Here is a 15790-nt window from a genome sequence, read left to right as displayed (position 1 = left end):
CACAGATACGAGAAAAAGTAGGACTGTGGTAAAAAGTGACTGCTGTAGAAACTGCAACCAGGTTTGCCAGGCTCCCATGAAGAGGACAACCAGATGAGCTATCTCCCTACTGTGGCTGTGTCACTTTTTCAGTTTTCTGCCTCAAAAATGGAAGTAGGAGAATGTGGGCTATACCTTACATCACATCTATAAGGATCTTTTTCGGCTGGGTATAGTGGCTCATGCCTGTAATCCCGGCACTTTGGGAGGCCAAGGCAGGTGGATCATTGAGGTCAGGAGTTTGAGACCAGCCTGACCAACAGGGTGAAACCCCGTCTCTACTAAAAACACGAAAAAATTAGCCAGGCATAGTGGTGCATGCCTGCAGTCCCAATTACTCAGGAGGCTGAGGCAGGAAAATCGCTTGAACCCGGGAGGTGGAGGTTGCAGTGAGCCGAGATCACGCCACTGCATTCCAGCCTGGATGACAGGGCAAGACTCAGTCTCAAAACAAAAAACACACAGTAATGGGAGGCTTCATATTACAGAGAATTTCTGTAAAATTAATCTAGGCAAGAAGGCCAGGAACATAAAAACAAAGTAATATATTCAGGTATTTCCTCTAAATATTTACATGCCAAATTACATCCTCCAAATTGTATGTAAAACCATATAGCCACAATAAAAATGGTCACTAGATGCAGATACTAACTCTTACAACTCGCTTGGATGCAGATGCATTACATCATAAGCAGTGTGCATTAGCTCTTCACGAATTTTAAAACGTGATAATGGTTAGAACTCATCCATTCCTGCTCTCAAAGTTCAATCATTTTGAGTTCATTTGGCAAGGTAAATAAGTAATTTGATTTTTTCTAACACAAGCTGAAATACTGGTAACTATTTTTTAATTGATAACTTTCAGGCTCTGTGTGTGTCTGGCTTGTGGCCAAACTACAGCCCATGGCTGTGTGTATGCACACACATACACATACCCTCATACCTCTGCATTCTGCAGCCTGAAGGCTAAGTCAACACTAAGCCAACTTCCTATTGGAACATTTCAAACCCTAAAGGCCTTCTCCGGGTATTAAACCAGTCCAATCCAGTTTAGCTTCTAAGGTGTGACTGAATTCATGCCTATGACTGAATCACCAGCCTCCAGGTCATACTATTAAACAAGCTGACTCTGACCACAGCTATACAATCTAACCTTCCCAGTTACAGCATCTTTAAACTTTAATATAATGAAATATGATGGCCCTATTATATTCTCATTCAAAATACAAACAATGAACAAAGTAATTGCTATCCAACTACATACTCAGACAAGTGAAAAGTTCCTGCCTAATTAGAAAACATTTAACTGCTTTTCTCCTGCATACAACCTATTCCCAAAATTTTGCATCTTAATTGGTTAATATATTTAAAACAAACCTATGAAAAGACTGCCAGGGGCATTAAAAGGCAAATTATTTATTTATTTATATTTTGCTTTTTTATTTTTATTTTTTAAAGGCAATTTAAATAAACAAATGAGATAAATTAAAAACAAGAATAAGACAGGCAGAAACTAGTAAGCAGAAAAAATCTCTTCAAACACACACACCCCTAGTTTTAGTCTTGACATACTTAGTGTCTTTCCATAGCACCACCTCTGATTTGCAAGGCCCTTCCACACATTTTGCACTGTTCTCTCTGGCCTTCAGGTACATATTCATGTTCATGCCTGCTCAGGCAGACTTGTTTTTACACAGAGCAATGTTAGGCACTGTTGTTTTGGAATTTGGCTTTCATTAATGTTCTAGGGCAGATATCTACTTGGAGAGAATGAGAGAAGCCAGACAAGTGAGAGGCTAATTTTCAAGCTGGAAGTCATAGCTTTACCTCTCTCAAAAAGAAACAAGTGAATTTTACTGTGATGCCTCGGCAAACCCTTGAATAAGAGGAGAGTTGAACCCTCTGCTTGTAACACCTACCTCTGAAGAACAAGCACTACTGTCCTGGATTTCACTCCTCTATATCAACCCCAACTCTTGGGGACTTATTAATCCACTAGTGTTTAAAGGATACTCCTAGGATCCCTTGCCTATTGGCTCTTGGTTAATTCTACTTTATTCTCTCTTGCTTTTAACCTGCTTACACACCAGATGTTTTTGTGACATTCTTTTGATCTAAGTTCATCAAATCCAGTATGCTTTGTTAGTCTTTTGATTGAAAATTAAGGTAAGATTGGGGCAATAGTAAGGCTTATTTACCCACAGTTGTGGTTTTTAGCAAAAAGGTTGTATTATATTCTAAAAAAATTAAAGTATACAAACAGAACAAGCAGAAACTAGTACATGTACGTAATATTTTTATTATTTGAAACTTTTCCATTGAAAACTGAACATAACACACAGAAGTTCCTAGAAGGAATTATGAACAGAATTTCCTAACACAGGTTTAAGGGAAAGACATAATGTATTTATCAGTGACCTATTTAAATAGAAGCTATAGAACTATCCCTTGCAATCTCTTCCACTAAAGCATATAACTTTCATTTTTATTACCCCCATTGCATAATCCAGGCTCTTCGTCCTCTTTAGGATAATGTGACATACTAAAACTGCTTAATTTCGCTGTAATTTTGTTCTTACTCATTCTAAGAATCTTAATGTTCTTTTATTATCCATAATTTTCCTTAAGTTGTTATGAGTTGTTGCTGATGCTATTTTCATAGATGGCTAACTGTAAGTTAAACTGTAAGGCTAACTGTAAGTTAAACAAGTTCATTAAACCCTCATTAATTAAAGTTAAACAACTTTAGTAACTAATTAATTAGTTAAACAACTAAATTAAACCCTCATTAGGCACTGTTGTTTTGGAATTTGGCTTTCATTAATGTTCTAGGGCAGATATCCACTTGGAGAGAATGAGAGAAGCCAGACAAGTCAGAGGCTAAGTTTCAAGCTGGAAGTCAGAGCTTTACCTCCCTCAAAAAGAAACAAGTCAATTTTAAAACAAATTTTAAAACGTGATAATGGTTAGAACTCATCCATTCCTGCTCTCAAAGTTCAATCATTTTGAGTTTATTTGGCAAGGTAAATAAGCAATTTGATTTTTTCTACACAAGCTGAAATACTGGTAACTATTTTTTAATTGATAACTTTCTTACAAGAGGCAAAGACCTTATTTGTCAGTTGTATATGGTACTATTCATTTAGTCATTTCTTAAGTTCATCGATAATTTTCATATATCTTTCCTGAAAATATAATTGATCTTCAACAATGCACTATCACAGTTGTTCTGGTCAACAGTTCCATTTCTTGAAATCTAGTTTGCCTAAAGGAAACTATGTAAGTAGTTACATAGAAGTATATGAAGATGAGAATTCAGAGCAATCACCTTTGTTATGTAAAAGGTATGTGATGTCAAAAACATGAGTTACTCTTTGAGCCTCAGTTTCTCTATTGACAAAAATGAAGTCATGCATAAAGAGAGCAACAACCGGACACTGGGGACTACTATGGGGTGGGGGGCAAGGGCTGAAAAACTACCAATTAGGTGTGATGCTCACTACCTAGGTGACAGGATCAGTTGTACCCCAACCTTCAGCATCATGCAATATACCCAAGTAACAACCCTGCACATATACCCCTAGAATCTAAAATAAAAGTTGAAATTATTTTAAAAACAGAGTCACAATCTATTTCACAGGACTGTGGTAATTTTAAAAGCTAACACATTAAAAAACAGCTAGGACAGAAACTGCTACAACATGGCCAACATTATACATCTATTTCTTAAGTAATTATTTTGTGACTGTTACTTACTTTTTACCTTCATGGATCATTTTTATTCTGTAACATCTATAAATTACACTTATTATAAAAATTTCTCTTCATTGTTATTTCATATATTAATTATTTCAAGAAACATGAAAATTATATTTTCCATGGAAAAATTTAGGATACTGAATTGTTAGGAAAACAAATACTCTTTATGGGGTTAATAAACATCCTTTTTATTTTCAAGAGTCATATTTTATATGGAAACACTAATAAAAATGTGCTGGACAATCCAAATATATTTGATTAATAACTTGTAACAGTATAATTTATATTAATACAAAAGGTGAAGGATGCTATTGCTCTGTTCCTATTTCAGATCAATATTTCTAAATCTTTAGAAGATACACACCAAAAATCTTACTAAGTAAGTCACCTATCACAAATAATACTGGTTTGCTTTTAAGTCAAAAATACATTTTCCTTCTAATTTCTGGAGAAAAATTTCCTATTCTATCTTGAGGATGCAAATTTGCTGCATAAGGATAACCACATCCCTCTTTTCATCCACTACAGCAACCAATAGAAACCAAACCCACTGTATCACCTCAGATAAATTTTATTGCCAAAGGCAAGTAAAATCCATATAAATGTTTGATCTAAATACAAAAAATAAAGCCCAATAAAATGGACATTTTCCACAACAAATCCAAATACAGCACAAAACTTATGGAAATAATTATCAAGTAAAAACAATTATTAAGTAAAAAACTACTCTTTTTTTGAGACAGGGTCTTGCTCTGTCGCCTACCCTGGAGTGTGGTGACACAGTCATAACTCACTGCAGTCTCGACCTCCTGGACTCAAGCTACCTACCCACTACCCACCTCAGACTCCCAAGAAGAAAATGAGGAGGAGGCAGAAGCAGAAAACGTTTAGGACCCTTTTTAGTCTAAAGCTGTACTAACAGACTATAAACACAACACAGAAGTCAGGTCACAATATGCAGAGTCAAGCAACTGAAAGTAGAGAATTGAAAAAATAACTCCAAAGAAAATTCTAAATTCTAATTCTAAATTCTCTACAGGTGTGTGCTACCACGCCTGGCTAATTTTTAAATTTTTTGTAGAGATGGGGTCTTGGTGTGTTGCCCAGGCTGGTCTCCAACTCCTGAGCTCCAGCAATCCTCCTGCCTCAGCCTCCCAAAGTGCTGGGATTACAGGTGTGAGCCAGGGCACCCAGCCAAGACATCACTCTCTAAATGTGATTATGATTGTCCAATATCAAAAAATTTGCTCATGGTGATATTTTGACTGTTTATATTTGTTTCTTTCTTCTTTTAGAGTAAATCAAGGTATTCAACGGAGAGAAATACATACAATTCAACTCTCTTCATTTAATTATTTCACATGCTGGAAGAAAAGTATTTTTTTTTTTTTAAGAAAGGTTCAATCACTTCAACTAAAAATGAAGTTCTACAGATAAAAGGTTTCTTCTAGTGAAAGAAACCACAATAATATTTTATAAGCCACAGAACAACAACAGAATTTCAGCAACAAAGAAATCTTGTAAGCATTTAAAACCTGATACATGGTGTTTTAACCATGAATTTTAACAAAGGAAAATAAAGCAAACTAGGAAAACCAAAGTTCTAAGTTAAAGCTAAACATTGTTCTAAAAAGTTATTTCTGTCAAAATAAAAGTTCAAAACAAATAACTAATTCAAAGACTCAAATTCTCACCTAAAGCAGTAAGAGCTCTATGACATCAAACTTTCATAGGAAATTTTAGGATCTCCGACACACACAATGAAATACTTAAGTACTTAGGAGAAAAATGCGTTTTATATATATATACACACACACACACCAATTTGTATTTATAATTTTTCATGAGTACTAGAGAGATAATGTCCAGAGGCCATTGTTTTTAAAAGCAGGGGTTTTTCTAATCTATTTTATTTTTGTAGAAATGGGTCTTGCTATATTGTCCAGGTTGGTCTCAAACTTCTGGCCTCAAGCAATCCTCCTCCTTCATCCTCCCTGCCAAAAGTAGGTTATTTTAGAAGAATAGCTGGCTCCTATATTTTGCTTCTGCCTAAAAAACTTCAAAGGAGAGAGCAGAACATACCCTCAAAGAAGCACTGCTACAAATACTTTAGGTATCACAATTGAAATATTTTCATTCAAAGGCCACAAAGATTCTATCATTCCAAGTATAGAATGTGTCCAGCTGCATAGCCTTCTCATGGCCTCTCATTCTAAGTCACCTGGACAGTGCAGTATGATGATGGCTGTGTCTGCAGCCACTAAACCTTCACTCAAGAAGATCTGGTGCTTTAAACAAGTGTAGGCAAGTTGATACTGGTTTTTCTTTTTGATTCAGCAACCTACACCCACCTCTATTTAAATGTTGTTCCACAAAGGAAGGATACAATTATAATGTTTAAAAATAGGGGCCAGGCGTGTTGACTCATGCGGCCAGGCACGGTGGCTCACGCCTGTAATCCTAGCATTTTGGGAGGCCAAGGTAAGTGGATCACCTGAGGTCAGGAGTTAAAGACCAGCCTGGCCAACATGGTGAAATCCTGTCTCTACTAAAAAAATAATAACAATAATAAAATTAGCCAGGAGTGGTGGCAGGTGCTTGTAATCCCAGCTCCTTGGGAGGCTGAGGCAGGAGAAGCGCTTGAACCTGGGAGGTGGAGGTTGCGGTGAGCCAAGATCATGCCATTGCACTCTAGGCTGGGCAACAATAATGAAACTACATCTCAAAAAATATATTAATTAATTAATTAAATAAAATAAAAATAGGGGCTCCTGAGTGTGCATATGTGGAGGATTCACCACAGTTTTTAGATGTTGAAATTTCCAAAATAAAAAGGAAGAAAGGAAAGGGGAGAGAAAAGAGAAGTGAAAGGAAAGAAGAGGAAAGACAGAAAGAGAACGGGATGTCAGGTCAAACACAGCTGGCTTTGAGTCTAAATTCTCTAACTTATTAGCAGTATAAACTTGGTAAACCTAAGGTTCCTTATTTGTAAAATTTGGATAATAACAATTCCTGCTTTTTAAGATTGCTAGGAGACTTGAATGAAATAACATGTGTATAGCATTTAAGAGAATGTAGAAAGTTATCAAACCATTAACTATCCTATATAATTATTTTTATTGTAATCAAATAAATTTGTCAGTTTAATGACTTTATAGTTCACATATAGTTTATAATTTAATGACTTCATAGCTTTAGGAATATAGTTAGTTATTCAACAACACGACATAATATTTGTAAAACCAAAAAAAAAAAAAAAAAAAACCTGAGATCAAGAAATATATCTTGATATATTTCTTGAAAACTGAAATCAAGTTTTCAGCCTGTAATCCCAGCACTTTGGGAGGCCGAGGTGGGTGGATCACCTGAGGTCAGGAGCTCGAGACCAGCCTGGCCAACATGGTGAAACCCCGTATCTACTAAAAACATAAAAATTAGCTGAGTGTGGTGGCATACGCCTGTAATCCCAGCTACTCAGGAGGCTGAGGCAGGAGAATCGCTTGAACCTGGGAGGTAGAGGTTGCAGTGAGCCGAGATCGTGCCACTGCATTCCAGTCTGGGTAACAGCATGAGACTTTGTCTCAAAAAAAAAAAAAAAAAAAAAAAAAAAAGAAATACATTATTTTCAGTAAATACTTTCTGGGGATTTAGCTTCTTATAAGGCAATAAGAACATGAACCCAAGAGCCAGATTGCCTAAGTTTGAGTTCCAAGTCTGCCACTTACTGGTTGTATGACTGCAAGTCAAGTATTTACTATGTCTCAGTTTCTGTCTGTTTACTGGGATGACAATAGGGATGTTGTGAGGAGTAAATGAATTAACATACGTAAACTGCTTAGAACAGTGCCTGGCACTTAGTAAGTGCTATGTAAGTATTAATGTGGATTTAGTTGTTAATAATTCTCACCAGGAAACTATTTACCACCCCAAAACTGGCAATTGCTAAGCCCACTCACTAGAGTAATTAGACTAGGAGATACGAACTGGAAACTTGTGGGCTACAAGTCTGAACTAAACTCTAATCTTCATACTCAGCAGTTCTTTAGAGGCAGAATCAAAGTTTGCTATCTGCTTAGTTACTGCCAATATCCAAAGACATATTACAGCCGTGTGTGTGCACGTACGTGTGTGTGTGTATACACTACAATTCAGAATGATGGCCTCTAAGTAGTGGAAATGTGATTTTTAAATTTTTTTTTATTTTCTTAAGCCAGAGTCTCACCCTGTCACACAGGCTGCAGTGCAGTCACATGATCACAGCTCACCCCAGCCTTGGCCTCCGGAGTAGCTGGAAATACAGGCGCCTGCCACCATGCCAAGCTAATTTTTTGTATTTTTTTGCAGAGAGAGGGTTTTACCCTTTTGCCAAGGCTGTTCTCCAACTCCTACGCTCAAGCAATGTACCCACTTTGGCTTCCCTAAGTCCTGGGATTACAGGCATGAGCCACTGCATGCGGCCAATTTTTTGTTTCAATTTTTCTGTATTTTCTAATCTTTTGCCATGCTTTTGCTTCTATAATAATAAAAGATAATTTTAAAATTCAGAAATGAAAGAAACGTGTCTTACAGTTGTATAAGGAAAATATCCACAAATTCCATACCTGTATTTATGAATGATGGCATTAAATAATTTTCCATCTCTCCAGCAGGTAGTGAAATTTTCACACCGAATTCCAGCATAACCCTCTGTTGCCTGCTGTGTCCAGAGTAGCAATCTCTCTTTTGCAGACATATCCTCTGACTCTCCAGTAACATGGATATCAGATATCTAGATATAACAGAAAGTGTTAAACCTTTAGAAAGGAAGGAAGCTAACTCAGATTAAGAACCTACTATGTGCCAAGCACTTTCCAAATGTAAGATTAGGATAATAACAATTCCCGCTTTATGAGATTAAGAGATGTGAATGAGATAACATGTGTATCGCACTTAAGAGAATGCCCCACATGTAGAAAGTTATCAAACCATTAGCTATTCTATATAATTATTTTTATTTAGCCCTCATATCTCTCCCTTACAAATTTTCCCCATTTTACATATAGGAAATAAATAAATTTTCTCCATTTTACATATAGGAAATCTGAGTTTCAAAGAGGTTAACAACAGATTGAAAAAGTCAGATTGAACTCATTTGTGTCCAATTTAAAAGCATTTATTCTCTTTTTATTAAACCAAAACTCTACAGTATTGAAAATATTACATTCTTCTTTCTGAATCAGATTTGTTAAAATAACTTAAGGAGACACTTCTCCAAGTTCAATTGGATCAGAAGTAAAACCTATAAATTACTCTACACTACCACCTGCAGAGCAGAATTTGCTCCAACAGGTATTCTGTGTAAAGAACAATGAAAGTAGTATTCTCTCCTATTAACCATACTATATAATAATTTGGCCAGAAGTCTCTAATGTTCTCATGAGTCCTTGCTCGGCTTGCTCAACCTGAAACCTTTATCAACTGATTTTTTCTCCTGTATTTTGTTTTCATGAAGTATTCTAAAAGTCTCTTCCACCGAATAATGATAAAACAGGCCACCAGTTTCCCAAGAAACCTCTTTGGAAATTTTTTAGATTCTCCCAAGAGCACCTCTTTGATAAAGGTCCTACTTAATCTGCTGGTAATTATATTAAGGCACAAAGTGACTTTACCAGGGGTCACACAGTAATTCCAAAGCTGAGATTAACACCACTAACAACTGTTCCCTCAATCAGTGCAAGACGCAAAGCCAAGGGATCAACAAGATGGGCGGCACGCCAGAATCAGGATGAGCAAGTCAGAGATGGGAAGCAAGACATAGGAAGAACAAATCATTCTGTAACAGGGAAAATATCACTAGACTAGAGTCACAAGACAGGCTTCTAGACCTGGTTCCTAGTCCCATAGGTTTGAATAATTCATTTCATGTTTGAGAGTCAACTTCCTTATCTATAAAATGAGGAGGAAGCAGAAGCAGATAACGTTTAGGACCCTGTTCAGTCTAAAGTTTTACTAACAGACTATACACACGACACAGAAGTCAGAGGTCACAACAGGCAGAGTCAAGCAACTGAAAGTAGAGAATTAAAAAAAAAAAACTCCAAGGAAAACCTGTTACATGTGGCAGTGCCAGGCTCAAACAGGAAGCCCTTTATTCTTCCCAGCTGCCACAGAGCCAGAGGCACAGCCAAGCCAGGGACCTGGGGCAGGAAGGCTGTGGCAGTGAAAGCCCCTGCCAGGCCTGGCAGCCCCTGACAACTTCACTTGTTGGAAATGTCGGGGGGCCTCACACACTCCTTCTCCAGTGTTCAGCAGAGGCTGCCATGCCCCATGGAGCTTCACTCTCAGTCACAGTCTGAGACACTCTGCTTGACAAATGGCCAGGATTTAAAAGTGGAACAAACAGTCTCGATTTTAATAATCTTTGCCAGGGATCCATGCCAATCTCCACGGCATGGAAAAGAACTCTGTATATAAACACATCATATAGTATATATAGAAGAAATTTCTTTTTTTTAATGTGAAAAAAAAACAGTATAAAATTTACCAATATTCTTTGGCCCAAGTTCCAACGATATTCTGGTCAAAAATTATGCTACAGTACCTTTCCAGCACATTCCAAGAGTTTAAGTCCCATGTCCACCATTTTACATGCTCAAGTTACTTAACTGCTTTAAGCCCATTCCCTTACTTGTACAATAATGATGATCATACTGTGTTGTGAGAATCAACAACATTAGCACAGTGTAATGCCTGGCCCATAGTCAGTACATGCTCAAAATAGGTGAGCTATGTTACTATTGTAGTTATTGCTATTCTTTTTGAAAAAGGGAGAAGTAAAACCTTGACATTATTATTATTATTATTATTATTATTACTATTATTGTTATTATTATTTTTGAGATGGAGTTTCACTCTTGTTGGCCAGGCTAGACTGCAATGGCACGATCTCGGCTCACCGCAACTTCCACCTCCCAGGTTCAAGCAATTTCTCCTGCCTCAGACTCCCAAGTAGCTGGGATTACAGGCATGCACCACCATGCCCTGCTACCTTTGTATTTTTAGTAGAGATGGGGTTTCTCCATGTTGAGGCTGGTCTCGAACTCCTGACCTCAGGTGATCCACCTGCCTTGGCCTCCCAAAGTACTGGAATTACAGGTGTGAACTTTACTATTTTCTTAACTCTCTTCCCATAAAGAAGAATAAAAGAATAAGTTTTTAAAATTTGCTGCCTTAAACCAATTAAAATCTATGATCACAAGTGTTCAGAGAAGCTAATCTAGGAAACGGTGAATGAAAAAGTTGAGGCCAGGCGCGGTGGCTCACGCCTGTAATCCCAACACATAGGGAGGACAAGATGAGAAGATCACTTGAGCCTAGGTGTTCGAAACCAGGCTAGGCAACATAGTGAGACCCCATCTCTATTAAAAAAAATAATAATAATTTGCCTGGCATAATAGCATGTGTTCACAGTCCCAGCTACTAGGGAGGCTGAGGCAGAACGCTCAAGTCTAGGAGGTCGAGGCTGTAGTGAGCCATGATCACGCCACTGCACTCCAGCCTGGATGACAGAGTGAGGCCCTTAAAAACAAAAACAAAAAAACAAGAAAGAAAAGAAAAGAAAAAGTTGAGCCCCTTGGTCTCTATAACCCTTTAAAAATTGTAAAAATCAACTGTTTTGGGGAACCCTTACAATTCAAGAGCCACCTAGATAGTATGTACAATGAGAGATAGAAAAGGTAGATAGCTGGGGTTGTGTGGGACTGTTTTCTGCTAATTCCATGCCAGTCAGTTACAAAAGTATTACCTGTTAACTAGGGAAGTCAGTAAAGTTCAACTACAAGGTACTAGCTTAATAGGTTCAAGTGCTACACAGTAGTTTTACCAGAGGAAGGATGTTAAAGGAGTTTAGAGGTCTGAAAATGGTCTACATGTCAAGAGAAAATAATGCATTCTTACTAAGTAAGTTTCTAATAGATGAATTTCAGATTGTTACAAACACAATTTCATACTGTTATATATACACACAATTAAAAATCTATAATTTTAAAGTGTATATTCAAAAGTATATTCATATAATTTTACAATGCATATTCAAACATTTTGAACCAAGCTTTAAAATATCAAAGATTAAACCAAGTCCCAGACTCCACTAGGCCCACAAGCAGGGCAGATGAATTCTAACTCCTCCACTTTCAGCTTTTCCTATTTCCAATAAACTGAACATCATCCTCTTATTGCAATTTAAGGCATTTTTTAAAATATTGTTACCATTAGCCACTAATATATCACACTTTTCATGATACTATGCAACCAAAATTAAAAAGTAAGTTAAATGCTAAAAATTGTTTAAGTCTTCAGTTGTCATTCATAATCCCTGATCTGAAAACTGTGTGTTCAACAGAACAGCCTGAATCTTCCACCAATGACAGGTTAATGGTGGTTTCACATTTGGGTCAGATTCTAGAAAGTAATCAAGCTACCTCCCTTCAAAACCTGGAGGCGAGGCAATGTAGTGATAATCAGAGAGGGTTCAATTCATGCTGCCTGGGTTTCAATTTTAATTCTAACAGTTAATGAAATGAATGACCCAGACTACTCACATAATCTCCTAAAATCCATTTTCTTTATCTTTTTTTTTGAGATGGAGTCTTACTCTGTCACCCAGCATGGACTGCAGTGGTGCCATCTTGGTTCACTGCAACCTCCACCTCCCAGGTTCAAGTGATTCTCCTGTCTCAGCCTCCCAAGTAGCTGGGACTACAGGTGTGTGCTACCATATCCAGCAATTTTTGTATTTTTTGTAGAGACAGGGTTTCACCATGTTGTCCAGGCTGGTCTTGAACTCCTGACCTCAGGTGATTCACCCATCTTGGCCTCCCAAACTGCTGGGATTACAAGCGTGAGCCACTGCGCTTGGTCTTACTTTCTTCATCTTTAAAACTTAAATAGGCCGGGCGCGGTGGCTCAGCCTGTAATCCCAGCACTTTGGGAGGCCAAGACGGGCAGATCACAAGGTCAGGAGATCGAGACCATCCTGGCTAACATGGTGAAACCCCGTCTCTACTAAAAAATACAAAAAAACTAGCCAGGCGAGGTGGCGGGCGCCTGTAGTCCCAGCTACTCGGGAGGCTGAGGCAGGAGAATGGTGTGAACCCAGGAGGCGGAGCTTGCAGTGAGCCGAGATCCGGCCACTGCACTCCAGCCTGGGCGACAGAGCGAGACTTGGTCTCAAAAAAAAAAAAAAAAGAAAAAAAAAAAAAAAACTTAAATAATAACAACAATCTATCAAAAATAGAAATCAAGAAAGCAATCCCATTAACAATAGCTTAAAAAAAGACCTAGTAATAAATTTAACCAAGGAGATAGAAGACCTTTATACTGAAAACACTGATGAAAGAAATTAAAGAAGTCATGAATAAATGGAAAGATATCCCATGTTCATTCATGAATGTGAAGAATTAACACTGTTAAAATGTCCATACTAGCCAAAGCCATCTATAGATTCAATGCAATCCCTATCAAAATTCTCATGACATTTTGCATAGAAATAGAAGAAACAATCCTTCCATTTGAATAGAACCACAAAAGACCCCAAAGAGTCAAAGCGATCTTGAACAAAATGAACAAACCTGGAAGCATCACACTCTACCTGACTTCAAAATATACTACAAACCTATAGTAATGAAAACATCACGGTACTGACATGAAAACAGACAGACTAGTGGAACAACAGACAGCCCAGAAATAAACCACACATTTATGGTCAACTGATATTTGACAAAGATGCCAATAACACACAATGGAGAAAGAACAGTCTCTTCAATAAATGATGTCTGAAAAACTGCATATCCACATGAAGAAGAATGATATTAGACCCTTATCTCACACCATATACAAAAATCAATGCAAACTGGATTAAAAACTTACATGTAAGACCTAATATTATAAAGCTACTAAAGAAAATATAAGGAAAAGTTCCTTGACTTTGGACAGGACAATGATTTTTTAGATATGACTCCAAAAGCACAAGTAAAAAAAGCAAACATAGAAAAATGAGATTACGGCAAACTAAAAACCTTCTGCACAGCCGAAGAAACAATAAACAAAGAGACAAACTGCAGAATGGGAGAAAATATGTGCAAACCATTCATCCTATAATGAGTTAATATCCAAAATATATAAGGAACTAAAACAACTCAGTAATAAGAAAACAAAAAACTTGGCCGGATATGGTGGCTCATGCCTGTAATCCCAGCACTTTGGGAAGCCAAAGCAGGCAGATCACGAGGTCAGGAGATTGAGACCATCCTGGCCAACATGGTGAAACTCCATCTCTACTAAAATACAAAAAATTAGCTGGGCGTAGTGGCACGGGCCTGTAGTCCCAGCTACTTGGGAGGCTGAGGCAGGGGAATCACTTGAACCCAGGAGGCAGAGATTGCAGTGAGCTGAGATTGCACCACTGCACTCCAGCCTGGCAAGAGAGCAATGCTCCATCTCAAAATAAGTAAACAAATAAATAAAAATTTAAAAAACTCAATTTAAAATAAACACAGGATATCATAATAGACATTTTCTCAAAAGAAGGCATGCAAATGGCCAACAGGTATATGAAAAAAATGATCAACATCACTAAGCATCAAAGAAATGCAAATTAAAATGACATGGAGATATCACCTCACACCTGTTAGAACGGCTAGTCTCAGGAAAAACAAAAGGAAGATAACAAGTGGTTTTTTGTTGGTTTTTGTTTTTGTTTTTGTTTTTGAGACGGAGTCTCACTCTGTTGCCCAGGCTGGAGTGCAGTGGGGCAATCTCAGCTCACTGCAATCTCCACCTCCTGGGTTCAAGCAATTCTCCTGCCTCAGCCTCCCGAGTAACTGGCACTACAGGCACCCACCACCACGCCTGGCTAATTTTTTTGTAGTTTTAGTAAAGATGGGGTTTTGCCATATTGGACAGGCTGGTCTTGAACTCCTGACCTCAGGTGATCCACCCACCTCAGCCACCCAAAGTGCTGGGATTACATGCGTGAGCCACTGCACCTAGCTGATATCAAGTGTTGAGAATGTGGAGAATAGGGAACTTCTGCGCTGTTGGTAGGAATGTAAGTTAGTAAAACCATTATGGAAAACAGTATAGAGGTACCCAAAAACTTAAAAATAGAACTACCATATAATTCAGCAATCTCATTACTGGGTACATATCCAAGGGAAATCTACATATCAAAGATATACATGCACTTCCATGTATAATGCAGCATTATTCACAATGGCCAAGATAAGGAATCAATCTAGGTGTCCATCAACCGAAGAATGAATTTAAAAAATGTGATATATACAAACAAAAGAGTACTGTTCAGCCTAAAAAAAAAAAAAAAAAGGAGGAAATGTGGCATTAACAACAACATGGATAAACCTGGAGGGAATGTTAAGCAAAATAAATCAGGCACATAAAGACAAATATTGAATGATTTCACTTATACGTGGAATCTAAAAAAGTTGAACTCATAGAAGTGAGGAGACTAGAATGGTGGTTACCAGAGGCTGCGGTGGTTGGGGTGGGAGTGATTGGGGTGATATCAGTCAATGGATGCAAAATTTCAGTTAAGAGGAATAAGTTCCTCTTATACAACATAGTGACTATAGTTAGTAACAATGTACTGCACTCTTTAAAATTGCTAAAACAGTAGATTTTAAGTGTTTTCACCTCAAAAATGTAATTCTGAAGTAATGTATATGTTAATTACTTGAATTTCATGTGACGTTGTACATGATATATATAATTTTTGTCAATTTAAAAAAAATTAAATATAATAACGTCCTCCTTTGGTGGTTCTAAAGATTAAATAAAAACAGTCATATCAAGTGCTTATCACAGCACCGCAGCATAGAAAATTCTACAAATGTTAGGTTCTCCCACTACAACTTATCTATCTATCGATTTTCTCCCACCACTACTTATCTATCCATCCATCCATCCATCCATCCATCCATCCATCCATCCATCCATC

The 15790-nt window shown here is 37.5% G+C and overlaps 1 protein-coding gene across 7 annotated transcripts in view; it reads right to left on the bottom strand.

Annotated features, from left to right (window-relative positions):
- DST (dystonin) overlaps positions 1-15790 on the bottom strand; it is a 501678-nt gene that overhangs the window by 204358 nt on the left and 281530 nt on the right. For all 7 annotated transcript variants that reach the window (XM_031935627.1, XM_031935626.1, XM_031935628.1 and 4 more), the window contains one exon: positions 8400-8566. In XM_031935627.1, the coding sequence (XP_031791487.1) occupies positions 8400-8566 (167 nt within the window). The remainder of the gene's footprint in view (positions 1-8399; positions 8567-15790) is intronic.

The sequence above is a fragment of the Piliocolobus tephrosceles genome, chromosome 5, assembly GCF_002776525.5.
Source record: "Piliocolobus tephrosceles isolate RC106 chromosome 5, ASM277652v3, whole genome shotgun sequence".
NCBI lineage: Eukaryota > Metazoa > Chordata > Mammalia > Primates > Cercopithecidae > Piliocolobus > Piliocolobus tephrosceles.
This window is presented reverse-complemented; position numbering and strand designations above follow the sequence as displayed.